Here is a 27,887-nt window from a genome sequence, read left to right on the forward strand (position 1 = left end):
CCTTTATATTATCTTTGTTATATTGTAGCTATTCATAAAAAACATACAGATTTCCGCATACCTGCTTGTCAAATGCTACCCAAGAAGGAGCATCACTGCCCATCCCTTCAGGAAACACACTGTATTTAGGTTTCAGCTTCTGACCAGGTAACAGTTCACCTCCTATTCCAGGTTTATCTTCTCCAACCAGCATAGCAACATTATTGCAGAAACCCCAGTATTGTGGTTTGTGGAACTTTTCTTTCCCTATCTGTCAAAAGTTTGGAAGAAAAAGAGAAAAAAAAGAAACATTTGTGTGTTTGTTTTTAAATCCATAAGAATTAATTATCTAGGCAAGAGGGATTAATCATGCAAAAGTTTCTCTATAATTACTTTTAATACAGAGTCTAAAAACCTGTAACAACTGGAATGCTGCAAGTGAAGTGACATATTTCTGTGGTCAGTTTGCCAACCTTGCAGACAAAAATGGAAAAATATTCCAGTAATTTACCCAGGCTGCAAGACAGGATGATACCGGCCATTTCCATCCCCCCTCTTCTCCTTCCCTGTAACAAAGATTGAGGCGTGTGGTAGAAAGCAGCAAGTCACCCATCAGAACTGTTGCAAAAGGCAGAAGGGAAAAGACTTTTCTATAGATCTCCAGAGGACAAATGGTTCAGGAGTACCCAGAGAAGAGCTTTCTTTCATTACCTGTGTCAAAGATCTTATTTAAAGATCTTGCATCTCCAAGTGCAAAGTAAATAGCACTGTACTAGTGAATACACTTGAATATTGGGAGGTTGGATCTGAATCAAAAGACAGAATATTCATTTTACCTGGGCTTATTCCAAAAGGTCTCTGTAGTGATTTCTTTATATTATTATTATTTTTTCAGGCAACTAAGGATGGAGTGCTTAAAAAAATCTGCACAACCAATTGCAAAGAAACGCATCTTGCCTACTTGCATTTTGTGGCTGGGGCTGGAGTCAGTCTTGATGTGACGCAGAAAAGCCTCTGGCCTCACATGAACATCAGTCATGCCTGTGGGAATGTCTCTCTTCATGAGCTGTTAGGTTTGCTGGCCAGTTCCCTACAAGGGAGGCTGCCAGTGTTGGGCTGAGCTCGGGCAGCAATCCCCAAACGACCCCACACATCAATCTCACATAAAAGGACAGAGAAATCATAGAATCACAGAATCATAGAATGTCCTGAGTCAGAAGGGACCCACAAGGATCATCGAGTCCAACTCCTGTCCCTGCACAGGACAACCCCACAGTTCACACCATGTGTCTGAGGGCTTGTCCAGTCTCTTCTTGAACACTGTCAGGCTTGGGGCCGGGACACCTCCCTGGGGAGCCTGTTCCAGTGTCCACCACCCTCTGCGGGAAGAACCTTTTCCTCATGTCCAACCTAAACCTCCCCTGGCACATCTTCCTGACATTCCCTCGAGTTCTGTGGTTGGTCACCAGAGAGAGGAGCTCAGCACCTGCCCCTCCTCCTCCCCTTGTGAGGCAGCTGTAGCCCCATGAGGTCTCCCCTCAGTCTCCTCCAGGCTGAACAAACCCAGTGACTTTAGCTGCTCGTCATACAGCTTCCCCTCCAGACCCTTCACCAACTTGGTAGCCCTCCTCTGGACACTCTCCAGTAGCTTTATATCCTTTTTATACTGTGGCGCCCAGACCTGCACACAGTGCTCAATATAGAAAAAAAAAAAAAAAAACACCACCACAGGAAAAGCCAATAGAAAGCTCCACCAATCCTTCCGCCCATGAGCAGCAGCCCTGACTCATTAGCTCCTCTCACTCTAGCATTCCTCCCCCACCCTCTCAAATCCTCAAAACACTTTGTCCAGGAATGCGGAGAAGGGTCACGGGGTAATGGCACCCCAGTACACCTCCTAAGAGGAGATGGAGACTACTGGAGCTGTGCCCTTCCTTGGCCTGGGACTGGGTGAACATGAGAGAAGATGAGGCTGAAAGAGAAGGAACCGATGTTATGGGTGAGAACAGAGAAGGCCTTGGGCAGAGGAAAAGACTGGACAGCACCATCTTCATAGTGGCGCCAGAGCAGGTATTGGCAAAGTAGCAGAGGGTCAAAATTGCCTCTTATTCGGAAGACTGAACAACACTAATTATCACACACAAATATATTTAAACTAGTATTCCCCAAAAAGGTGTAGACAGCTCTTAAGTTACTACAAGGAATAAAAAAAAAAAAGGCCATGAAAAACAGCAAAGGAACAGCTCATTGGTTTTCATCACAGCAACATTTAAGTGCTCCAAGATAACATAACACACACTCAGCACAGCAGTTCTGGGAAGAAGCACAAGCAGTGAGGCAGCAAAATCTGAAAGTAACCACGTATTCATTTCATTCTGCCCATGTGAGAGTGAGGAATCTGGATGGCACCTAACCAGCCTCATGGCTCGTGACATTCAACATGTGTACAGACAACACTACTGCACACTGGGAGTTACAATCTGAACCATTCACCTGCCTTGCGGTGCTCTAAACACAATGACACAGGATATGGAGCTGTCCTTGACACGAACAGCTCAATCACCACCTTAGCTTAACCTTTGTTTAAAATCATTTTGCATACCACTTGTGTCCTTTTGCAAGGACAGTGGCATGGAAAATAATAAGCGACTTACTATTTTTACAAATTGTTTTTAACACCGTAATAATCAACAGCCATACCTTGCTTAGGTTAGCACTGCAAAACGAGAGAAGGCTCACAAACTAGGGACAGTAATGACTGGGAGTATGGAAGCACTTCCCCAAAGAAGATATTTAAAAGGTAAGCAACATTTTGAAAAGGTGTGAATAAAAGGGCACATGGCAAGTATTATAGTTTAAAAAATAATACAAACGAAAATAAGAAGTGCTCCTGAACTATATGTTTATAACTCAAGAACAAGGGTTACCGAATAAAAGAGAAAAGCAACAAAAGGAAATACTTCTTTGCATAATGACTAGTTAACCCATGCCCCGCCTGCCTCACAGCACTGCTCATGCTAGGAATTTAACAAGATTTTTTAATAATAATGCCCCAAATAAAATATTTCGTATCAGCACATTTTTTTGAGCTGTGACATAAAATTTCACGCTTTGATGCACAGTGCAAGCACTGACATTCAGGCTTTAGGAGCAGATCTTCATGTGGTCATCCCAACCTTCCCTGAAGAAATGAACACAGGACAGGCTCTCTCTTGGTATGGGACTCTGGAATAGATGGGCACTGACAGGGTTTGGCACCTGCTTTGTAACACATCTGCACTTGGGATGGTTTTCTCCCTCTCTTTTGGGCGCTACTGAGCTGCCCTTTCTTCTTCCATTTCTTTTTTTTAATAATTTTGTTCATTGGTAAGCTGATAAAGAGTTGGGGAGAAGACAGAAAGGGAGGGAGCTTTCTGCATTTTGTCAGTTCAAATGTAAAATAACTGTAGTCAAGCTGAGTTTTAAAGTGGAAATTTCTAGGTAGAAACATCTGATTTATATTGAAGATGCTACAGAACTGATCCACTTTTTGGCACAGCAAGTATTTAAGTATTTTCCCCCTATTACCAAAGCATGAGTTAGGGAGAAAGGCATAGTTCTCAAAGCACAGTAAGGGTAGCAGTTTTACTGAGCAAAGGAATGCTTTTCATGTCCTCAAAGCTGCTTCTAGAAGCATTTGCTGTTCATCTGTTTCTGGGTGTTGGTGAGCTACAGTGTGGTAAAGTGTTCATCAAAGTCATCTAGGTTGGGTCCTGCTGAAAATTTTCCAGAATTTAGGCCTGAAACCACAACATCATGCCCAATTTGATATGAAAAATACATGGCCCAACATCTGAAATTCTGTTAAGAATCTTTTGTGGCATTCTTACTTTTTAGGGCTCAACAGAAAGACTATTTTAGATTCCTAATCACAGAATTACTTATAAGCCCCTTCTCCATGAAAAGCACCTAAAACCATGTGCAAAATACCATCTTCCAAAAATCTGTACAGTAACTTCTTAAAAAATAAAACAAAACAACAACAACAAGAACGTTTATGAAAAAGAGTAGTTATAATTGAAGATTACAAAAGAGAAAAATGACATTTGGGAAACTTCAGCTAATGAACTCAGACCACATCCAGCCTAAAATAGTGACAGAACATCATGTTACCTCCACAGTAATATTAAATGACTTCTAAAAGATATCTGTGAGAGTGCAGAGAAAGAGCTTTACTGTGTCTGCTGTGCTAATGCAGCTAAACCGAGCAGGCCGTATATCTGCTGAACAAAGCTGGCCATTTTCCGTGCGGTGAGCCTGAAATAAATATTGAGGATATATTCAGTAGTGACTAATGCAAAGGTCAGGATTCTCTGACTGCAGCTATTGGCTTTGCAAACTCAGCCACTGCAGTCCTTGGGGAAGACTGCCTCGTGCTCTCCTCATCTTGCTTTTTAATACTCTGCTACAGAGTCACAGCAAACTCATCAGCGAGATGCATGTTTCAGCTGAAGCAAACACAACTGGAAACCTCTCACCACAGCGGCTGGAGGGATGAGGGAGCCCTGCGACACACGCTGTCTCAGAAGCTATGTGTTTTTAACCAAGTCCCACAGGAAGCTATGGCAGAAGCCACTGGTAGCAGTCCGGTTCTCTTCCCCATATCCAGTTTTAATTCCCACCCTGAGAACAGCAGCTGCACTGTGGAGGTACTGTTCAAATCCTGTATCAGGATGAACTGTGGCATTTCTGAACTACTCTAGGCTGCTGATACAGTCTGTTGCTTGCTTCAGCTAAGCAATGGAAATAAATGCAAATGCTCCACATTGTGCCAGTCAAATTCATGTGACCTCCTGCCCTGTAGAAAGTGCAGGTCACCACCAGATAGAAATGAGACAAACAGCAGAAGTCCCTGCAATACTTATAGGTAGCATTGCTCACAGAGTTAGCAGTCACTGCTTAGTGAAAAGCCATATTTCATCTACCAGTTTACAAATCTTTCATCATCTCTGGCTTGCCGCTGAGGTTTCAGTATGTTCAGAGGTTAAGTGGTATTGTAAAAGGATGATTACCTTCAGACATTGTTCCCGGCAACTGTTGTGCCCCTCTAACACATCCCAGAACAAGGTGCATCAACATTAACAGTCTGGATCAGTACAGGAAAGACATGGACCTGTTGGAGAGGGTCCAGAGGAGGCCACCAAGACGATCAGAGGGCTGGAACAGCTCTGCTGCGAGGACAGGCTGAGAGAGCTGGGGTTGTTCAGCCTGGAGAAGAGAAGGCTCTGGGGAGACCTTTTTGCGGCCTTTCAGTACTTAAAGGGGGCCTATAAGAAAGACAGCGACACACTTTTTAGTACAGCCTGTAGCGATAAGACAAGAAGTAATGGGTTCAAACTAAAAGAGGGGAGATTCAGACTAGATACAAGGAAGAAATTTTTTTCAATGAGGGTAGTGAAACACTGGCCCAGGTTGCCCAGAGAGGTGGTAGATGCCCCATCCCTGGAGACATTCCAGGCCAGGCTGGACGGGGCTCTGAGCAACCTGATCTAGTTGAAGATGTCCCTGCTCATGGCAGGGGGGTTGGACTAGATGGCCTTTGAAGGTCCCTTCCAACTCACACCATTTTATGATTCTATGATTCTATTAGCTTGCTCTTATTGCCTGAGCTGGTACAGCCTGAGAGAAAACAACAGACAGATATAAAGGGTCCAAAATGCAACCCTGATGGGCACCTACAGGAAGATCTGGGTTTGAGGGTTGTGAATAGACAGATCTGGAGGAGTGAGGCTGAGGGGCAGGAGGCAGTGCAAGGGGTTCAGGAAAGAAGGCCAGCGCAAGGAGAAGGGAAGGCACAGCAGGTAGGCTTCTTTATAAAGAGGTTGGCAAGCACTCTGTCAAGAAAAACTAATGCCCAATTCTGGCACTAATGATTATAGAGCAGCAGAAAATACTCAAGCCAGGAAACACAGAGACAACAACAGTAGCACAGTTGAGGGCAATTCCAAGCTCCTGCAATAAACAAGGAAGATGGGGAATTTGTGCTGCACTGCTGAAGTTTGCAACAGAAACTGATATTCTCAAGCATGTATTTCCCCTCCAAGATCTATAAACTTGTTATCCAATTCTCTGAGAAATGCCATGCCGAATTGTTGCAGAGAATTCTCTCTTCAAGAGAGTTTTCAAACTTCAGGCACAAAAATACACTGGTCAGCTAGCATCTGGTACATCTGATCCATATGAATACACAGTCTTCTCCATTAGCTGCTGATATAGGGCAAGGACACGAATGTGGTATCAGAAGCGGCGGCTGCCTTGGACAACAGGAGGTGGACCAGTAACACTGACAAAGGAAGTACTGGTGCTGTTGCATTGCGATCAGCGTCATTCCTAACACAGTCAGGACTCTGAATGCACAAACTTTTTCTGCAGTAACAGAGGAAACCTATTATATGCTACGTTTCCACAACATGCAGGATTAAACATGGTTATCAAGATCCGTGATTTTCTGTCCTGACAAACAGGTGACATGCATGTAACTTGCATGAACAAAGCTGAAAATGTCACTATTGCACAGTTGGGCTCTACACACAGAAGCTACAGTACCTAGGACTCTCCAGGGCACTTAGAACATTGGCTTCAGTGGCAGGAACAAATGAAAAGAGGAATTCCCCTTTTCAAGGGTACGCAACAGGTAGTGAAATTTGCGAACAGGTAACCCATGAGTTACTGTTTGTGAAAATAAAGAAATGAATAAACTCTTGAATTCAACAGGATAGTATATGATGTGTGAATACCACGTTCTGCCACTGCTGGGCAGACGAGGGCACTTCTCCAGGGCTGTCAGAGCAGAGGAGCATCAGCCTTGCCGAGGGGCAGCAGCACTCCCAGCACAGACTCTGGCCTCCCCAGCCTCAGCAAAGGGGAAAGGCAGCTCTGCCCATCAGACAGTCCCGAGGAGACGCGCCTCACAAGCAGGCGGGAGATGGGCTAATTCATGCACAAAATACTGGCCTGCACTATCATTACATCTCCTGGTCGCCCACATGTGAACCTGACAGGCACTGCTGATGAGCAGCTTATCTTTGGACTTCTGTTCAAGGAACAGGAGTTTTAAAGGAGGTGAACTGGGGTTATTTGATGTGTGGATTTGTGTACACAAACTACTGTAATTTTGATTTTAGAGAGTTTTGAAAAAATAGGGGTGGTTCCTTTTACTTTATTTGTAAACGGTAAATATTTCATGCCTCTGATGCCTTCTGCTAGCCATCATTCTTCTCTGCCCCATCAAACCAACCATCAAACATGGCACTGCATGTGCTGTGCCTGTCTCTTTCATCCCTGCTCTACATTCACCACAAAGGAAACATTACCTTATGTTACTGTAGGAACCACTCTGCCTGTTCTAAAAGTGTCTGTCACCTTCCCATGTTTCCCTCTGGTCTCATTAGCTGTGATGCCCAAGCAGCAAGATTTTGTCCCAGCTACACAGGACCGTAGCAGCAGCATGGCTCTAGGGGATGTTGCTGAATCGAGCACCAGCTGGTTACAGCTAAGGGAGGGAAAAATAGTAAAAACCAGCCAGCGGCTGCTGCCTTTCCCAGTGCCAGCAGCAGGGGTGGCTGTGAGCTGCCCAGCATCCCTGCACTTGCTACCAGCCGGAGATGAAGCATCTCTGCTCCTGGCTGGAGCACAAGGAAGCATTCCCAGTAGAGCTAACTAGAAATAATAATAACCATAATGGAGGAGTAACACAAGGGCCAGTGGCTCTTAGATCCAGAGACCTAAGTGCTGTGAAAAGATTTCTTAGTTCCCATGTGCAGAGGCAGTTCTTGCTGCACTAAGTCAGACTCCATGTCCCTAACTACCTTAAAGCTCTGACTTTCTGGGGACAGTCCAGCCACCTCATTAAGCACATCCCAGGTAGACAAAACCCATATAAACTCCTCTTCCACTGCCTTTCATGGGCCTATATATGAGGCCGGTGGAGGCATTAGGGGCAGAGAAAAGAGGATTGAAGCAGTAGCTTGAACAGCAGTAATAGTGGAATTAATACCCATAATTATAAACCAAGGAATGACAGGAACAGCAATCCCCTGCCCTCTGCTTGTCCTTCTTCAGGGCATGCTTTGCTACTGTTCTTTCTGTGCGGTAAGAGGTGTTGATGGTGATGCTCAAAGTACTAACAGGTGAAAATACTTTTTTCCTTTTCAATTTATCTATAGCAGTGATACGTTTTTTCCTTTGAATATGCTCTTATTGGCCTCTTATTTGTGGAACTATTTGAAAATAAAACTAGATCTAATAGCCAACAACTAAGCAGAGATCAGAAATGCTTTTCAAGAAAGGTGAGTTATCAGTATTAACTCCACTGTCTCAAGGACTGTCGAAAAGCATAACTTGGAGCCCTGACAATGGTATAACTATGGTTTTACAATGCTGTCTAGCGGCAATAGTGACTTGGTTTTCACACCTTTGTTCTCATAACACATATATGCACTATGTGTACTTCAGCATAGGGTGTTTTGGAGACAACTCACTCTGTCATACTCCAAAACTAATAATCCTGATCAATTAAGTTAAATTAAAATTTGGAGGAGAAAAACGTCTCGGATAACACTGAGCTAAGCTATTCTGCTTCCACCCAGCAGATACCAATGATATACACCTATTTCGACATTGCTGGTATGCCCACTCGGCAGTTACCTGAAACATTATATACACAACCAACTCTTTTTAATACAAATTTGAATTCGGCAAGGGAGATTGAGTATTCACCACCAGGTCTTTTTTGTTTCTTTGTTTTTCCTTCTAAAATGACAGCACCCAGCCTGCTGTTTATGGGGGAGAAGTTGCCTGTAAGATCCTCACTGCTCGTAAGCTGGGCTCTTGCTGCAAGAGGTCCTGCGTGTGCACACACCTGTGTAATGCTAACACACCAAGTGAGGCTGGGGAGTCCACATATTTCTACACAATTTCATGTTCTGTGTCCCGGCACCTAGCCAGCTACCATTGGCTCTACTTGGTTTTTTTAAGAGAGCTGCCAGAGGTTTTACACTGGACCATACAATGTAAACTGATCCATAGCTCACAAAGTGAGCTCCCGGATGTGCTACCAGCGTGGACAAGTCTCATATTGAAGGGGTAACGATGCTCGTGGTATCATTGGCATTAATACATGTGCCTTGACAAATCATTGGCAAATTGGCCCTGAAATACATTATCACCTTGTACATTCTCCCTCCTAGGGCAGACCAGACTCGGGAGCTAGCAAAGCACCCCAGCAGGCCAGCTGCAGAAACAGAGACTCTAATGACCACAATGTATTCATAGTGTGAAAATGACAGATTCCCTGCCAGATATTTTAACATTATTAAAAAAGTCTACATTGTTTCACCTGCCTCCTGAAGGCACCCGCTTACAGTGCCACACCTGAATCCTTCCTCACCTCCTGCACCATTTCACAGTACAGATTGCGTTCAGCAAATTTCTAGCTATAGTTAATGAACAAGCTTGAAATAGTGATAGCAGCCTTCTCTTTTGTTTGCTGTTGTAGCTCACGATGAAAATACCATCTTATACATTCAGACTGCCATTGGCATTTAATAGCACTGGCAAGTCTGTAAAGCCGCGTTAGTATCCCTAGCGTTTCCCCCTGACACCGCAAAGACTTTTTGGGTTATTTAGAGGGTATCTGCCTCTCCCCGGTTTGCTTTGCTAAGATAATCACAGAATCACAGAATGTTAGGGATTGGAAGAGACCTCAAAAGATCATCTAGTCCAATCCTCCTGCCGGAGCAGGAACACCTAGGTGAGGTTACACAGGAAGGCGTCCAGGCGGGTTTTGAATGTCTCCAGAGAAGGAGACTCCACAACCTCCCTGGGCAGCCTGTTCCAGTGTTCCGTCACCCTCACTGAGAAGAAGTTTCTTCTCAAATTTAAGTGGAACCTCTTGTGTTCCAGCTTGAACCCATTACCCCTTGTCTTACTGTTGGTTGTCACTGAGAAGAGCCTGGCTCCATCCTCGTGACACCCACCCTTTATATATTTGTAAACATTAATGAGGTCACCCCTCAGTCTCCTCTTCTCCAAGCTAAAGAGACCCAGCTCCCTCAGCCTTTCCTCATAAGGGAGATGCTCCACTCCCTTCATCATCTTTGTGGCCCTGCGCTGGACTCTCTCCAGCAGTTCCCTGTCCTTCTGGAACTGAGGGACCCAGAACTGGACACAATATTCCAGATGAGGTCTCACCAGGGCAGAGTAGAGGGGAAGGAGAACCTCTCTCGACCTACTAACCACTCCCCTTCTAATACACCCCAGGATGCCATTGGCCTTCTCGGCCACAAGGGCCAAGAGAGACGCAACGAGAGCTCGAACAGCCCCACAAGCAGCAGCCAGACCCCTCAGCCCCGGCGCGGCTGCCGGGTGCTCCCCGTCCCAAGGCACAGCCGGAGGAGGTTCGCACGCCTAACCGCATCTCGCTTTCCACCTCCCGGGTGAGGAGAAGGGGGAAAGGCGTCGCCGTGGCACCGGCGCTTGCTCGCCACCCGCGGGGCCAGCTCCGCAGGGAACACCCGCGCCCCTGCCCCTCCCGCCGGCAGCCACAGCGCGTCTTGTGCCGGCCTCGGCCCCCCTCAGGCGGAGCTCCAGGGGGTGGCGGCCGGGCCAACCGACGCCGGCACCGCCCCTGCGCAGCCCCGGCACCGGGGAAGGGGCGGGGAAGGGGCGTCCCTTCCACTGTCACTCACTTTCCGGTCGCGGGAGACCCCAGGCAGGAGCGGCAGCGCCATGGCCGCCCCGGCCCCGCCGGCGGACCCGCTCCGCTCCCAGCCCGCGCCGCTGGGGGCGCCGTTGCCTGGAGACCGGCCCGATGGCGTCACGGGGGGCGGGGCGAAGGGAGGCGGAGCCGAGCGGGGTGCGCGAGGCCTCGGCCCCGCCCCGCGGCGGTTGGCGGCGGGGGTTGGCGGCGGCCGTTGCGGCCGGGGACCGCGTCGTGGCTCCGTCCGGCCCCGCCGCCGGTTCCCCCGGTGTTACAGCCCGCCCGGGCGGTACGGGAGGGGGCCCTGGCCGTGGTGCTCAGGGAGCCGCGGCCCCGCGGAGGGCGGGCGGTGTGGCGGTGCCGGCCCAAATAGGGAAGGCGGGTCAGGGTTTGGGGCCGAATCACGAATCCATTTGTTTAATTTTTTGATAATTCATTCCCGTCTTCTTCACAAATCTCTCAAAATTTACCTCAGGCCCAAAGCGTTTAGTCCACTTCCTCCCACCTGCCGGGGGGGCAGCAACCTCTGTCCGAACATGGTTCCCATAAAAATAACTCGGGAACCAGGGTCACAGACAGGAGCAAATCACGCGACATTTGCCATTCCCTATACGAATTAATTTCCGATATTTTTCATTTTGTGACTTTAAGAGAGCGCATTTTACTTTGGGACCTTCGAAGGCTTGGGGAGGTGGGGGGGTGGGATGCTTTTATTTTATTCCTCTTTTTTTTTTTTTTTTTGCAATTGAGTCCACGGGGATGGCAAAACTAGGTCAGTGGGTTTCCACTTTCTGTTTTCCCAGTGCTGTATTATGCACCTGCATTTGCATTTAGTGCGGAAAGATAAACAGTTAAAACGTATTTTAATTGAAAAAAGGAACCATTGTTTTAATTGCATTCGTTTCATGCAGTGGGTGGTATTATGCTCAAATTTAAATTTCAAACAGAAAATACACTGAGAGTTTCTCACGGATGGCTTGGGGGGGAAGGGTTGTTTCTTTAGTGGAAGTAACATTTTCCTTGTTAATAAGGGAGGATGCGTTCAGATCGCCTCCAAAGCCTGTTCCAGAGAACAGCAACCATGCTAAGTTATGCTCCTCCATCTACATAAAGCTGTTAATGAATATATTTTTTTTAATTACAACTGCTTTTTTACAGAAAAATGTGTTTATGGATAAAATAATTAGCTGAAACCCAAATATTTCAGTTATGATATGCCATCAGGCTGTCTCAGAGGACCTGTACTTCAGTTGCTTAATGTCCTCATTCTCATAGATGGAGTGGATCTCCCCTGCCATATTTTACACTCTATGATGCATCATGCCATGAAATTCTGACATCTCATCTCTCCTCCCTGAAACAGGGGCTTGTGGAACAGCGTGGGTGACATGTTCAGTCTGAATGCGTCAAGAAGGTGCTTTCCGTACAGCTCCCATGGAGCGCTTGTGCGGCATTCGCTACCAGAATTTGTATTTGGCCAAAGTGTTCCAATTTCAAAAACTGTAATTTCAGTGAAAATCTTTAGTTTTTTATTTTTTGCCAGAAGTTTGAAATAGGGAAGGGAAAGGGAAGAGGAGAAGGAGAAGGAGAAGAAGGAGAAGGAGAAGGAAGGAAGGAAAGAAAGAAAAGAAAGGGAAAGAAAGAGGAAAGGAAAGAAAGAGGAAAGAGGAAAGAGGAGAGGAGAGGAAGGGAAGGGAAGGGAAAGGAAAGGAAAGGAAAGGAAAGGAAAGGAAAGGAAAGGAAAGGAAAGGAAAGGAAAGGAAAGGAAAGGAAAGGAAAGGAAAGGAAAGGAAAGGAAAGGAAAGGAAAAAAGGGAGGAGGCTGTGCAAATTCTGAAATGGTCATTGCAGGGCGGGCAACACTGCTCTATTTCAGCAGTGAAGCTCTTCAGCATCTCTTGTTCTTTGCACGTTCATGTGATCCCTGATATCCTCTCAACATGTCTTTATGTACCTGACAAACATTGCACAAGAGACTGCTGGCATAATCCTGAAGCATACCTTTCAGTTTTGGCAGCCGTCATTAGAACAAGGATCTTCAGAAAGTGCATTTTATAGCATGTAAGTGTCAACGTGTTTCTCTGTGATTATTGAACCAGCATAGCTGCGGCTTCATGCAGAATCCCCACAGACCCCTTGCAGCTCATGGCACAGCTTCTCATTTGGGAAGTAACCATTGTCAAAACACAATAATGAAGAGTTAGTGTCTGTTTTCACTTCATTTATCCTCCAGAATTGGTATTGTCTGTTTAGTTTTTGTGGCTCATTACATGGTGGGGCAGTTTAAATGTCTTCATACCCTTCTCATATCAATAATAAACTTGCTCCAAGGTGTCAGGCAGCACGGGAGAGACTGTATGGGACAAACATGCAAGGGAAACAGCAGCACTTCTTTAGGCAGGTTAGTGAAGCTCACAGTATCAGTAGGGAGTCCAATGTGTTTCCAGCAGAAAATCCTGTGAATCGTCCCTAACCTTCAGGTCAAATCTTTTTGCATAGTGTTTTTTACAGAAAAAATGAGTTTATGGATAAAATAGTTGGCTGAAACCCAAATATTTCAGTTGAGGCCTTCTGCCTCACCCAGTAAAGAAGCCACAGGGAACTGTGAAGAAGGGGAGCATCTTCCTCGTACACCAAAAGCACCGTTGCAATGTGGTGTTGTCTACCAGTTTTTGATCCTTTTTTTCCTTTCAAAAGTAAAAAAAAAAAAAAGACTATATTCTACTTAGACCAAAATTAATTTTTCCTACACTACCTTCTCTTTGGGGTTTCTCTCACATGTTTATCTGTTTCGTTCCTTGCTATATTCACTCAAGAATACAGACCAAGCAAAACCAAATTAATTTTAATGCCATTTCTGGGAAAAATAAAAGTACTACAGGAAAACCATTTTTGATAAAAGCTTTTTATTAAATGAAGATTGCTAATGACAACAAAGGCAAGCAGTTGCCAGTAGTAAATTGACTGTGTATTCTGAACATACTCTGCAGGTAATAGCGGTGAATGTACGTAAGACTGCATTAGTTGTACAGTACAAAGGAGGAAGAAAGCAGTAGGGAAGCTAAAGCTGGAAAAAACATGGAAAATAATGGTTTTGTGATAAAAGACAGAGATTCTAGTCTCTTTGTATTGTAATTGAGTTTTACTAGTAAACTTAAAATCAGTAAGAGTATTCAAATTGTAAACTTCTGAGCAACCCAAAACTTTCCAGAAAAGGCTTAATTTTTTTAAAAAAAAGATTAGTTTTCTCTCTGACCAAATGCCATTGGCTCCAGGCTCTTGTTAGTCCATTTGTCTTGAGTGCAAGACCAGGTCTTCCACTTCCAAGTTGTGTTGAGTTTAGAAAAGGAAAGGCTTGAAAGGAGACCAGGAAAGTTTGACTTAAATCAGCATAATTTAGTGTCATATCACTGTGAAGACATGTCTCCGCTTCTGTCATACGTGTTACTACGTCCTGTGTCTGGGAGTGGTTTTACAGGCCATGTTAAGGCTGGGCTGTCCAAAATTAGATTGTTCTCAGGCTGCCTAGTTTAAAGTGAATTATGGCCCTATGTGGATCATCACACAAGCACACTAAGACTTGAGCATAACTGAACTCTTGACATAACTAGATATCAGAAATTAAGAAGGGAAAAATACTACCTATTAATACCTTCTTCCTTAGGCCTATCTTAGAAAAATACCAAACGCTGTAACAGTTATTGCAGAAACCACAGAGGGGATAGGATTAGAGAAATCAAACACACACACACGCGCAGAGATCTACAGACCCACCTGTAGCTACTCAGTGTAGGGGAAAAGGGCAAATCCTGACGTGGCCGTTCATTGTGGCACAGTATGGGTCAGCTGATACCTTCAATGAACAATCGTTAGAAATATCGATTCCTTAGATTTCCCCATGCCTTCTATGATCTCATTGTTTTTGTTTTCACCAGTCAATGAACATGTAGCATTTGAAAATACTTGTTCGGTGGCCAAAAGACAACACCGAGACTGTAATTTTTGGTGCAGCTGTGGAGTGTTCCAGACAACACACACAGGGAAAACTGGGCATTTTTGAGGCCGTGGGTCTGTGCTGGCCAGATACCATGGTGGCGCTTGGGGCATTATTGCTGCAGCCGCCCACTGCTTCAGGTATTAAACATTAATTTCATGGCCCATAACGTCTTTTTCCTGGTGATGCTGTGGGAGATCGGAGAATACAAAAGCAGTTACATCCAGCTTGGTCTCACTGGAAGGTTTCCTTAGCCAGAATGGCCTTTCAAGGGCTAATTGCTCCAATTCAGCATGTCCTAATAAGGCACTTTTGTGTGAGTCACCCTCGCTCAGATCTGCCATGCCCTTTGGGGACGCCAGGCATGGGGCAGGGAGAAGGATGGGAGCTGTGGTACCCCTGCGGGGGTATCCTCCCGTTCCCTCCCCACCCCATCACACCATCTCACAAATTCATGAGCCTCTGTAAACTTGGTGGAAGAAGTTTGCTGTCTCACAGAACAAGCTCGGCGGGCGTGTTTCACTTTGACATGCCTGTTTAAAGTATTTTGAAGTTCCTGTTCATCTGATACCCAGCTCTTTTACATAAGGTGTGAGCTTTTCAGGGATGTTTGGTATCAGCCTGACTGCCCTGTCATTGAAGTCGGGGAAAATATGAGGAGCCGCTTTCCTAAGTCCCCTACACTTCTAAAAGTACATGAAAAATAAAGAATCTGGGCCTGGTGGATACCTTTGAGTTGCCCCCGCTGCATATATTCAGTGAGATCTGCAGTACAGAGTAGCTGCTTGGTTCCTCTTCACCCTCCTTACGTGGGCTGATTTGAGATGCAGCCGTGCTAGTAAAACAAACCTGACAGAAAAGCCTCTAATTTAATTCAGAAGGAGAATGCAGATTTTTTGCAATTAAACCACAGACAGGCATTTAACACAGCATGCAGTTGTTGCTGGGAAGAGTAGGAAAAACCCATGATAAGTAATGCAACTAACAAACTGACAGGAAGAAAGTATGAACATAGCACTCAGCAGCAATGTAACCATTTGTCAAAATGCAATCGAGGCCTCTCCAAGTGATGTCGTCACCTGCGCAAAGGGCAAAGCCCGTGTTCCTCCCCCAGGTAACATCTATTTCAGAGGGAAGACAAATCAGCTGGGAACGCAAAGCCTCTGTGGCAGGGGCACACAGTGACTCTCTAACGGCAGCAGCCTAAAAGGGCAGCCACCCCCAGACAGCCCCATGGAAGTCAGAGAAATGCTGCTTTCTCCTCAGCTGCAGCAACCAGACACCCGATGAGAGTGCCCGACATTGCAGAACGGTGGTCACATTCGTGGCCACAATAAAGAAGGGAGGCAGCTGTTTCCCTCCTGACTGTATTTATTTTCCCTCCCTTTATTCCTGACCTGTTTGGCATGTCAATGGGACTGAAGCTACCCACGTCACAAACATTTCCTGATTTTAACTCTTTTTGCTCTCACACTGCCTTGCTGAAAACAACAAGAAGTTTGGCTCAGCAGAAGTGTTGATCTACATCTTTCCTCCATTGCACCAGTAGTGTAACTTGTCTGTAGTCTGAATTTCCGTGCCCATTGTCAAAGCTCTCCCACCCAGCCAACAAGGCACTGCAAGACACTCAAAACCCCAGCTCTTCCTCTGTTCAGCCAGACTTACCAGTCTGCTTCCTTCTGCCTAGGAAAATTCTGTCGGCATTTCTCCAAGTCTTGCAAGTTGCCTTGAGGATACGCTATTGGTTTAGGCTGCATGACTGATCAATTCCTCCTCTCCTCCCATCCTCCATTTTCAGGTTAATCTTTTCCGCTGATGGATAAAACAACAACAAAAAGAAACGAACAATTTTTAAAATTCCCATAGCAATAAAGAGATAGATAGATTACAGTCAATTACCAGAAACTGCTATTGATCAAGGCTGGTTTAGAAGTATACTTGCTTTCTGCAATCAAGCTTAGAGTACAATTTGCCCTGCATTCAGCATCTGTTTCAATTAAAATGAGAGGGGAGGAAAAGCCACTTATTTTAAATAAAAAGCTTTCAAGCTATCCTTGCAGGCTGCTTTGAGGATCTAGGACAGATCAAAGCTGCTTTGAGAACTCATCCATTCTGCATCAAATATGATAGCGCATTGTCCGCAGAAAAAATTAAGGCAGTGTAAGATATCAAAGCAGCAAGTACATTTTGGATTTCCAAGCAGTGGTCTCAAAACTGGTGGAGCCTGCCAGAATAATAACAGAATGGGAGTGACAGTAATCCTCTCCATCACAGAGACCAGGACATTGGCAATTGCAGGCACCGCAGCAGAAGTTGTTTCTTAAATTAATCAAGCTCTGTCTTAGTGATAGTGAGGTCATCTGTACGGATCAAAAGTCTTGGTCAATAGCAGCTTCTCAAAACTGACTGAAATCTGTCAATTATGAATAAGTTAGGAATTGAGGTTTACCCCAAACCTAATCCCTTTTCTGATCAGGACTTTATTCTAACATCCAGCCTAAAGGCATTCAGGGGAAACAGATCCGTTTCACCCTTGTTTTGGCATTGTCCTTTGAATAATGTGTCTCTTTTTTGCTGTTTGATGCCTGCTCCTTACATAAGGACAGATAGAAATCACATCTCCTTTCAGGTTTTTGCCAAGTTTAGTGAACCAGACTTTTTGGCACTTTGCTTGTGTGACGGTTCATCTTTCTTCTGAACACTCAGGTCTGCTTTTGTCTCTGCCCATTCCAGTCTGAGTGCATCTTGCTTGAATAAATGTGGCTATGCACAACAACCTGAAAGAAGTCTCACCAAGATGCTGCACTGTTCCAGTTGCTCTCATCTCTGCTGTCGCTCTGCTGTGTCTTCTCACTATTTTTCTCCTGTCTTTCTGCTTTCTGGGGTTTGTGCTTCCTCCTACCCCTTCTCATTCTCACTCCTACCACTTTTGGTTCTGCTTCCTTTCTTCACTGCTGCTTTTCTCATCGAAGGCCAAAATAAGTGAGAAAAGTGTCAGGTCCCGCTTTCCAAACCTGCTGATTGAATGTGCTGAAGAATAAGTGGTCTTCAGGGAATAGGATTTATTGGGCTGTTGGCTTGAGTGGAGCTGTCTGGTTCAGCCTCTCGAGTCTCTGAGCACAATTTCTTACTGCACAGCTTCACCACTGCTCTTCCTCTCTCTAAATATACTGTGAAGGGCTTTTGTATCAGTGTGTGAGGAGTATGGGTAAGACCTGATCTAGAGGATAGGAGAAGCAGACTTCGGTATCTGTCAGAAGTCATTTCATGCCCTTAAAATGTATTTTTCAAGGCAACTGGTCCTGATGCTGCATGGCTAACTTGTCTGTCATCTGCTGAAATTAGAGCTGCTGTCCTGATGGGGTTTTGTCTCTTTGTTTGGAGGTAACCTGTGTTACAGAAAGAAATGTCTGAAACTGAAATGTCTGAACTTGAAATTCAATTTGAGTTTGTGATTAAACTCGGTTGTCTTTATGAAGGAAGTACCTATTCTTATTTGCTGTGGTGCTACCTTGAAGATGCGGCAAGCTCCAGATCTTGTTACTGAAAAGGATAAAGAAGGTTTAAATGAGAGATGAAACCCTTCTGTCATGCTAGGGCACGGCATTAGCTGGTTGCTAGCACGTTCCACACCACAGCAAGACTGTATTTATTTTTGTGTGCTAAGTGTGGTAGCAAGGATAGTTAACAAATAAATAAATTAGTTGAGGTTGAATCCCTAAGGGAATTTCAAGTGGAACAAAAACTAACATGAAAGTTGAGACTGTAACAGCCTCGACAGTGTCCCTTTAAATTACACTTAATAAATACCACAGAGCTGAAGTGTTCTGTGGTTATGCATATATTTGTAACAAATGGTTGCACAAATATTTGGCTCCTAACGATGAACTAAATGGTATGACATTTGCCTAGGAAAATTAATTACTTTAACATGTGTTGTATAAAATATGAGATAATCATGTAATGTATGTGTATCCTGTAGAGTGTTGCTGAGTGACTAAGTTATTACCAAAGGAAATTTATGAGAAATAAACAAGAAATACTCAGAGATGCTGTAAATGTCATGTTATGCTCAAGGGCCTTTTGCGGCTGAGTAATTTTTATGCGGATACGACGACAGGATCATGCAGCGAAAAGTCAAGTTAGAATGAGTTAATCTTTGAATCTGCACATAATTTTATTGGTATTTAATGTAGCTATGATGTTTCTGTTTCAGATTGTAGGGTCAGTTCATAATGAAGATGACAAAATCGAATCAGACTAAAGTGAGTGATCCAGCCTGGTCTTGGCACCAAATTTTAAACTAAGTTCAGGAAGAAAAGCTGCCTATTAAAGAAAGGGGGAATAAAGTAGTCCTCGTAGTCAGATCGTGGCTGCTGGCTTGGGAAAAGTCTTACTGCCTAATTTATGGGACTTTTGGGAAGGGTGAAGTAATCTCCCTGAGAGGTCTTGCTTGTGAAGAGGCTCTTCTCTGTGCAACTCTCACCTCTCACAAACAGGGAAGGTTCAGCAGCTGGCAGAGCTCTGCCCTTCCCTCCCCTTAGAATGCTCTGCAGAGTCTACATGAGACTGTGCACATGAGGAAGAAGTGGAAAGCAGTGAACTAGAGAAATATGAACTGGCAAGGGAAAAGCAGATACATACATTTCTTCTCAAAGAACTCAGAACATGAGAGACTTCATCTCTGACTAGCAGCAGGTAATCATATGGTAAAAAATCATATCCATTACACTCATCATCTTTCCCCTAACTAAAAAATTCACATAAACCAGGCTCTTTCTTGAGCAGCTAGCCGAATCTTTTTTAAAAAAACAGGTCTGATTGGTTTGGGGGAGTCTTTAACTAGTCCAATAGTTACGAGGAATGTGATAAACTAGGGCACGGCCTGCTTGGCGAGTGTGTCACCAGCATTGTGTCATCCAGCAGCACAGAATGCAGCTTCCCAGGTGGCAATCCTGGAATCAGTTCCTATCATGGGAGAGGAACAGCTGGACAGTGTGAAGGTGGAGGACAATGTTGGTGAGAGAGTGACAGGATTTGTTAGCTTCAAGGAACAAAGGAAAACATGAACCTGAAGGCAAAGGGCTTGAAGGCAGCAGACTTGAATGAACACAGGATATCAGCAGGTAAATTCCCCTGTGGATCAAATCTGTGGAATAAAAGTGCTCCAGACAGAGTTGATGGTTCATTAAATTAAAAAAAAAATAAACAAAAGACAGTAGGAACATAATCAGAAAGTATCCCTGTGTGTAGAAAGGATAGAAAACGCAGTACGAGATAGATATCCGTGAAATCGCAAGCTCTTCAATGATCTCAAGTGCAAGAAGGGAGTGTACAGAACATAGAAACTAGGTCAAATATCTAAAAATGAATGTTAAAAAAAACCCTCAGCATGTGCATACAGAGACAAAATCAGAAAGTCTAAAGCACAAAATAAAATACTTCTTTACTTATAAGGCATTTTAAGGGCATTTTTGATAATAACAAAAAGGGAAACCAAGGGAAGAATTATTCCATGGGTAGGAAAATTGGCAGATGATGCTGAGAAGCTCAGAAGGCTTAGTGCCTTTTTTAAAGATTAGAAGAGGACAAATGTAGTGCTTCTGTTAAAAGTGGGGGCAGGGAATTGTGGAACCAGGGAATCAGAAACAATCACCATCCCTGTAATTCATGAGAAAAGACTAAAACAACCAATTAGGTGATTTATAATTCCATGACTTTTAAAAATGAGATGCAGCTTGATATGATTTGCCTTTTTCCAAATCCACCCAATTTCCTTTTGTGACAAGGAAACAGGCATTGTAGATCCAAGAGAAAGAATATGAGCCACACACAAGGTTGTGTATGTGCATATGTGTATGCATGTGTGCTGGGGGTCAAGAAGGGGACTGGACAGGCTTGGAGGAGGCTTTCAAGCAAAGGCAAAAATGTGAGATCCCCTCTGGTTCCCTCTACCAGTGCTCATGCAGCTGCTTACGCTGAAGACTGCCTGGTCTGTAATAGCCACAAAATGCAGGGAGCACCAAAGCTGAAAGGAGCTGGGAAGAGAGAAGCGAGTGGTGGGTGCACTTTTGCAGCTGGGAGCAGTCGTGGCCCTTTTAAAAAGGAGGATGCAGGGAGCGCTTGCTGGGACAGTTTCTGCATTGCTTTGAGCATCTTGTGCTTCTGAGCTGAAAAGGTGTGGCCAAGGAGAAGACCCCAAAAGCCTTGCAGATAAGAGGGAGCCAACCTTGCCAGTGCTGAGGGCATCTTGCCATGCTTCTGCATTGTGGATGCTTGGGCCAATGCCTGAAGGCGAGCACCAAATGCGGGGAAAGATGCTGCATGTAAGAAAGTCCAAAGTTCAAAATGCCTCTCTGGAGCTGTCATTCTTTATCTGTGTTTAATGGCCATAGTGCATAAGACAAAAGTAATCCAGTTACAACAGGAAAATGCTCTCGTGGTGAGGATGGCGAAGAAGAGGGTCCCGCCCCTGCTGAGGAGAGCATCCGCATCTTGCAGTGCTTGTAGCAACAGGTTTGACAGATTTCTGCTCCATATGGCTTGGCTACAGCTGATCCACCCCAGGGTCAGTGGGATGTTGGAAATGAGTTTGTGCAGTCTCTTTCAGCACTGTTTTTCACCCAGGTTATAATGATGTTTATCTGCAGTAATGGCCTGGCAGGAACCCCACAGGAAAGGTGAGGGAATGGGTAGCTTTTCCCTCACAGCAATCTGGCTCATCTTTTGCTCTGAGGAGCACGTTCAGGCTTGTCCCTGTGGTGTCTTTTCCTTCTGCACATCTAGCAACTCTATAGTCACTCAGAAATGGCTGAGGAGATCACAAGACCAACCCAGCGGCTGGGATGTGTTGTCTCCAGGGGCAGCTGTACCAGACACCTCTGCGAGAAATACAGAAGCTCTGCAAGTGGGTAAGCAGTGGAAGAACGGCAAATATGAGAATTCAGCTTCTACATGAAGAGGTTCAGTCATAATCTGAAGCGAAGCACCCAAGCCCAGAGACTGCTCACATTTTAACCCTTGCTAGCACAACTGTTGGTACTCCTGTCAGTTGTGCCTGCCTGACAATTTTTTAATCCCACAAGGTTGTTGAGGCAATGAAGCTTCATCCTCTAATTGAGCGGAACAGCCTTCCTCTCTCATCCCCTGCCTGTCAGTGCCACTGGTGGGTTTTGCTGTCTTTATGGTAAAAAGTTGGGAGAAGTGCCAGGTCTACCCGCTCTTGACTCCCTTAGCTTGTATACTGATTGCTTCCTGTGTAAATCAAACAGCTTCCTCAAACTCAATGTGTTTTTCCCCAACTTCCTTGACAATTGTCATTAACCATCCCTTACATTTCTGTGTGTCTTGATGGAAAAAGGGCCAACATTAGTCTTTGTTTTAAAGTTATTCTGAAGGATGGTGGAGAACAGTAACCCACTGAGAGATGCTCGAAATGCCTCCTAGGAGAGAACCCAAAGCTTGCTTTTGTCTGCAGAAGGATCCTAGGGAGACTAAGCCCCTTAAGCTAAATTAGCTCTTCTGAGTAGGTCTCTGTAGAGCATTAGGCTGACCAGAACCAAATGCAATATTTTTTTTTTCTATTTGGTATGAAGAAATGGGGAGAAAGGCCATCTTTTTAAGACCTATATATTTAGAACATGTAGGTGACTGAAACTCCCTTTAATAAAGTAGGAACATATTAATTGTGTTCTGTGCATGCTTCGTCACAGTCATAGATTTGGAAATGTAAAAATTTGTGGTGCTTGGTAGCCATCACAGCTTAGTTACAGTGATCAGCCCAGATACTGGATGATTTTGAGTATTTTACAAGAACACAATCCATACAGGTTAGTAAATTTAAATACATATTCTATGTGAAGCAAAATACTTCATAAATGTGTGGTTTCTTCGGAATGGATTCTTATTTTTTGATTATCCACTGGTCAAGGAAAACAAGGTATGAAAACAAAATCAATTTGAGAATAATATCATATATTCCTAAATGGCATCAAGACTCTGTCACTGATATTGTGAAGTATATGACTAATATCCCTAATCAAAGGCATTTTTTGCCAATAATCAGTCCTGTTGTTTGTGCAAAAGCAGTTCCACTATATATTCAGCAGTGCAGCTTTACTGACATGAGAGAATTACCTCCACAGATGACCTGCAAAACCTGCCCTACAATGTAGCACATAACACAGAAGGAGAGGCACATTTGTGTGATTTACCCAAGGGGAAAATTTCGGTGTTGAAGTTACAAGGCTCAAATTTAACCTGCCATGTGTTTTCCGCATTTCACATCTCATCCCGTATCTTGTTCTAGTTGAGCTACTGCTCACCTAGAATCACAGAATTGTTTAGGTTGGAAAAGACCTTTAAGATCGTCAAGCAACTCTGCATCAGCCAGCCGCGGTGACACAACAGTAAGTACCCTTGGCCAGAGCATAATTTATTTTCTCTGCGGGGGGGAGATGGCAGCAGAGAAGGGAGCTGAGGGGCAGAGCTCTAGTGAGGCTGCTCCCACCTGTGGGAGATGCATTGCCAACAGCAAATGTTAAGGTAAACATAGGATCACAGGATAACTCATCGTGGAAGGGACTGTGGAGGGCCTCAGAGTAGGATCAGCTCTGAGATCAACCCATGTTGCTCATGGCTCAAGAAAGAACTTGGTAACCTCCAGTGACGGAGCCTGGACAACTTCGGTGGGCAACCTGCTCTGCTTCAGGAACAAGCCACTCCTTATGTCCAGTCTGAACCTGTCTTGCTTCAGTGTATGCCCATTGTCCCTCTCCATCCTGCTACGCACCCCTGTGAAGAGCCTGTCTCACTCATCTCAGTGACCTCCCCATGGGTGTGGAAAAGCAACTGCTAGGTCCCTCCACAGTCAGTGAGACTCCTATCCCAAGGATACAAATACATTCATTATTAACTAAGCAGTCTTTTTCTTAGATGCGACACCATATTGAAATAAAATAACAGCCAGTTGAGTGCCTGCACAGATGGGATCTCATGCTTGCTAGCAAGGAGTGTATTTGTGCCGAATCTCAGGTATTCCAGGTGCAGATATGTCCACCACCACCCATTGGTCTTCTCCCAGCTGTGATGGGCAGGGGATGGCAGGGTGGAGGTAGCAGGAGACTTTCTCAGCCCACAGACCTCTAGAGTTGAACACCTCAACAGAGAGGTCCATTCCTACGCACCTATATTTATTCCTGAAGTACCCTTCCTACCAGGCTTCTGGCAAAATTCTGTGTTCAAACTACTGCCACCTCATACATTTCCCCTGTCCTGGGAGTCTTCCAGAAAGCAGCAAGTATGCAACTGAGACGAAAGAGGCCTGGGCTGGTTCGTGCTACCCAGCTAGGGTGATGGGTTGACATCTATACATAGATCCCAGCCACAATCCCTTTTACCTCCTATCTTCCTCCACCAGGACTCCTTCTCCCTAGCATGATCTCAGAACTGGCAAGAGGAGAGACTGATGTCTCTGTAATTTTTATAATCAGGAAAGTAAGCACTCCCACTTTCTTGTTCTCTATGGAGACATCAAGAGGCCTAAATTCTCTCCTGTGTCTGTAAACAGCTGGGAGAGGCTGACCCTTAAACTGTGTCCATACCACTTTTCTTCTGGATTCCTCACCCAGCATTTTGGCAGATTGCATTAATTTTGCTTTGGAACAAAATCGGATTCACTGAAATAGTTAGCAATTTTGTTAAGTGTTAAACCTGCAGCTGTCTTAAACAAGTAAAGTTAATTTAACTGTAAATAAGAGTCAAATTTCAGTATAATCAGATTAACAAAATGAACTATGATAACATTCATCGAAACAGAATGATGCAATATCAACTGTGTTTGCAGGTTGTGCTGATCTGGAAAGAAGAAATAATACGTACCTGGGAAGACTGTCACCAGAGTATTACTGAGAGTTTTTTCTGTTGCGTAATTTTTTAAGAACCAGAACTATTTACTTGTCAATCGGAAATTAAACCAGTGAGACTCAATTAATGCATGACACTATTCCCTTTGAGTAAAAGCATGACTCAGAAGCAGTTCATAAAGAAGACAAGCTCTTGCTTAGTTTAGCTACATGACCTGCTTAGTTCTCAAAGGGACCCATCAAACTGAAATTAGGCAGTTAAAAAGAGTCATTCTCAATAAATTCAGGAACTAACAGATCCTGGGATCCCTCTGCTAATTTACATAGTTTTGCAATCACATTTTCCATTTTTTTGTCAAGTTTCTCTTTTAGGTGAGAACATGAAGGTGAAGGGAAGTTGTCTAATCACAATTTTATAGTCTGCACACCAAGTGACACGTTGCTCATAGCATGATCTCAGCCCCCTGACCAAGAAAAAAGAGGTCGCATTTTGTCCTGTGCTACTGCTGGCCACAGTTTCCTATGTTTTGAGTGCTCGGTCGGCCATGGTGAGGATTGCTGTGGTGGCACTGGTAATTAAAAGCATGAAGATTTTTGCAGGGCCAAGCTGCCAGCAAGAGCTGAGCACAGAAAGTATCTGCCTTTCAGATCAGATCATATCAGCTCGAGGTCCTGGGGAAGGGGCATCATTTCACATGGAGTGTGGTCATTCTGGCCATGACTCCTCTCCCAGTTGAGACACTCCTCGGGGTGCGTGTGCTCTGTTTTGCTGCAGATTATTTACAGGAGGTTTGAGTAACTATGACAATATTTGGAAAAACAACCCAACCGCCCTTTTGAAAAACATTTCAGGCTCAGCAGTTTTGCATTTGTGGAGAAGACAGGTTGGGAGTTTGTTGCATGTTTTCAAACAGGAGCTGTACAGAGATGAGGGTGAGACTCCCAGCTGTAGAGACAAGCTGGATCTCTCGGGGCTATGATTCGGTAATCTAAACCAAATCTAAACCAGAGGCAGCCATCCCATGTGAAACACACCCTACACTATGCAGGTCATCCATATAGAGCTGGTAGAGATGACACAAAACCCCGTATGGATGGCTCGGATACCCTGAGGTGTCCCAAGGGCACTGGACCCCTTTGTTCAGGCGCCCGAGTCCTGCCCCCTCTGTTGCCCCACCAGAGATGAGGATCTACAACACCCTAGACAAATCATACCATGCAGGCAGGCATGGCACTTTTTACTAAGGAGGTCCATCAGGTGAAATTTGAGGATGCTTAAGAAGGCAGAATGCCTGAAGGACTTCATTATGCCTCTGTGAATCCCTCAGCAACACCAGGCTACCTGAAAAGCCTCTCGCTGCATTAGGTTAGTGCATCCCAGAGTTACAGGAATTCACATCTGGAAGGGACACCCTCCCAAGCCTTTCTGCCTCATGCATTGAGACAGGGCTGAGCATTTCTGAACCATCAGTGCTGGATGTTTCCTTAATCTTCTCTTTGAAAAGCTGAACAAAACATTCCTGGGTCATGTCTTCCAGTGCTGCACGATTCCTGTCATTAGGAAGTTTTCTCTGTTGCCTAGCCTAAATCTTCTTTACTTCAGTTTAAGCTGATTTCTTCTTGTCCTTCTTTTGATGGACATGATGAGCTGTTGATCATAATCCTCTTTATAACAACCTTGTATGTACTAGAAGACTGGGAGACAGATTTTCTGAGAACTTATTTTTGGCCTTAAAATAACTCTTCTAAATTATTTTGCTTTTGTACCACTTGGCCACAAAATAGACAGTTTTCATAAAAGAAAGAGACAGGAATGATCATTTGATAACAATCTCTATCCCTCTGCAAATGCACGTTTTAGTCCTCTGAGAAGCAACCTGTCAGACATTAAACTGATACTCTTATTTATCAGTGTCATGCGTAATCTGTAAATCCTTCTAGTGAGATAAAGGTTTGCAATTTTGTTCCAACAAAAATGTTTGGAGAATTTAACTGACTGGTGCCTCTGATGCCTTATTGACCTTGCAGTGGCCTAAGTGACTAGTTCCTGAGCCAAGGAAAGCTGTATTAGGTAATTTAGATAGTAACACAATAGACTCCCCACTTCTTACAAAGCTGGAGATTAAGAAAAGCTGAGCAGATAATCAACAAAATCAAAATACACTGATTTGAGGAATCACTCAGGAGCCATTTCTCAAGCACATAGGACCAATGCTGCCACTGCAGCTGTGCGGGTTTGGCTCCTGGTGCAAACCTTGGGCTACACATGTCCACATCTCCTCCTCTCTCCAGAAAGAAACCTCTTGCACAAAATTCAATCTGCCTCTTCTGAAAAATTAAACCTGTTTGTCGAGGAACAGGAACCCTGTCTGAAATCCAGAACCAACTGACACTGCTGCCATTCATCCGTGAGAAGCACTGACAGCCTTTGGAAAGCAACGCAAAACCTATGGGTGCATCACGCTACCATTACAGTTTAGATTACGGAGCTGAGGAGATGAAGTCTGTCACTGCTCTTTATCTTGAAGGAGATCGGTTTGAAGAAGCAGCAAGGAGCAGGCAAGATGGCAAATCTCCCAACGCTGAGCAGGTTGCAGTTGTCTTTTTCTAAATTATACAGAAAAAGAGCCAAGCTGCTCCCACCAGCACAGCCAGTGAGCCAGAGATGCCATGAAGGAACAGGGGCAGGGACATTGCCAGCAAAAGCAAATGGGTGGCCAGAAGCAACCCCCACATCAGGACAATGCTTGCCAAGATGCAGGGAACAGGCTTAATGGGACAGGAAGAAAGTCAACCCCAAAACTGAGAATAATACATGTTGCACAGGAATAACATCACTTTAAGCCATTTGTAGAAATACTTGTGCTCAAGCTTCACTCAGAAGCTTGTTTCCATGTTATGTAGGTCCTTGGTGGTGTGACAGAATAGCAAGGAGGAGCAAAACTGATGGACGACAGTGGTGGGCCGTCTCATCACCGCCAAGTCAAAAGGAATTGAAAGCAATGCCCATCCATTATGTGACCTGAAGAGTAAAGCATAGTTTTGAAGGCTTGGTCATCATTCCCGAAATACCCACAGTATAAGAGGGGCAGTGTAGTGCTGTACTCCCCTATGTCTGTAACCTCACCCTGGGGAGCTCGCCTGCTTGTCTATCGAGGACCCAAGGCCCAGCTCTGATACAGCACAGCTGCGTAACCTTGAGTCAGGCTGCTGAGAAAGAGCCAGGAGAAAGTCAGCACACAGATAAGAAAGGTAAAATTAGAGACAGAGGTAGGATTGCTGAGACTGGCTTGTTTTAGAGCTCAAGGATTCAA

At 44.6% G+C, this 27,887-nt stretch overlaps 1 protein-coding gene across 2 annotated transcripts in view; it reads right to left on the bottom strand.

Moving 5' to 3' along the window:
- The window catches only part of EFHC2 (EF-hand domain containing 2), a 66,856-nt gene extending 56,042 nt beyond the window's left edge, over nt 1-10,814 (bottom strand). The window contains exons 1-3 of one of the 2 annotated variants that reach the window (XM_065653016.1): nt 10,707-10,814; nt 5,132-5,285; nt 62-250 (exon numbers count right to left, since the gene is read on the bottom strand). In XM_065653016.1, the coding sequence (XP_065509088.1) occupies nt 62-193 (132 nt within the window). In that variant the 5' untranslated portion in view covers nt 194-250; nt 5,132-5,285; nt 10,707-10,814. Of the gene's footprint in view, nt 1-61; nt 251-5,030; nt 5,286-10,706 lie in introns of both variants that reach the window. The other variant, XM_065653007.1, reaches the window with a different exon arrangement.
- Nucleotides 10,815-27,887: the final 17,073 nt, after the last annotated feature.

This window comes from Caloenas nicobarica, chromosome 1 (genome assembly GCF_036013445.1).
Source record: "Caloenas nicobarica isolate bCalNic1 chromosome 1, bCalNic1.hap1, whole genome shotgun sequence".
Taxonomy (NCBI): Eukaryota; Metazoa; Chordata; class Aves; order Columbiformes; family Columbidae; genus Caloenas; species Caloenas nicobarica.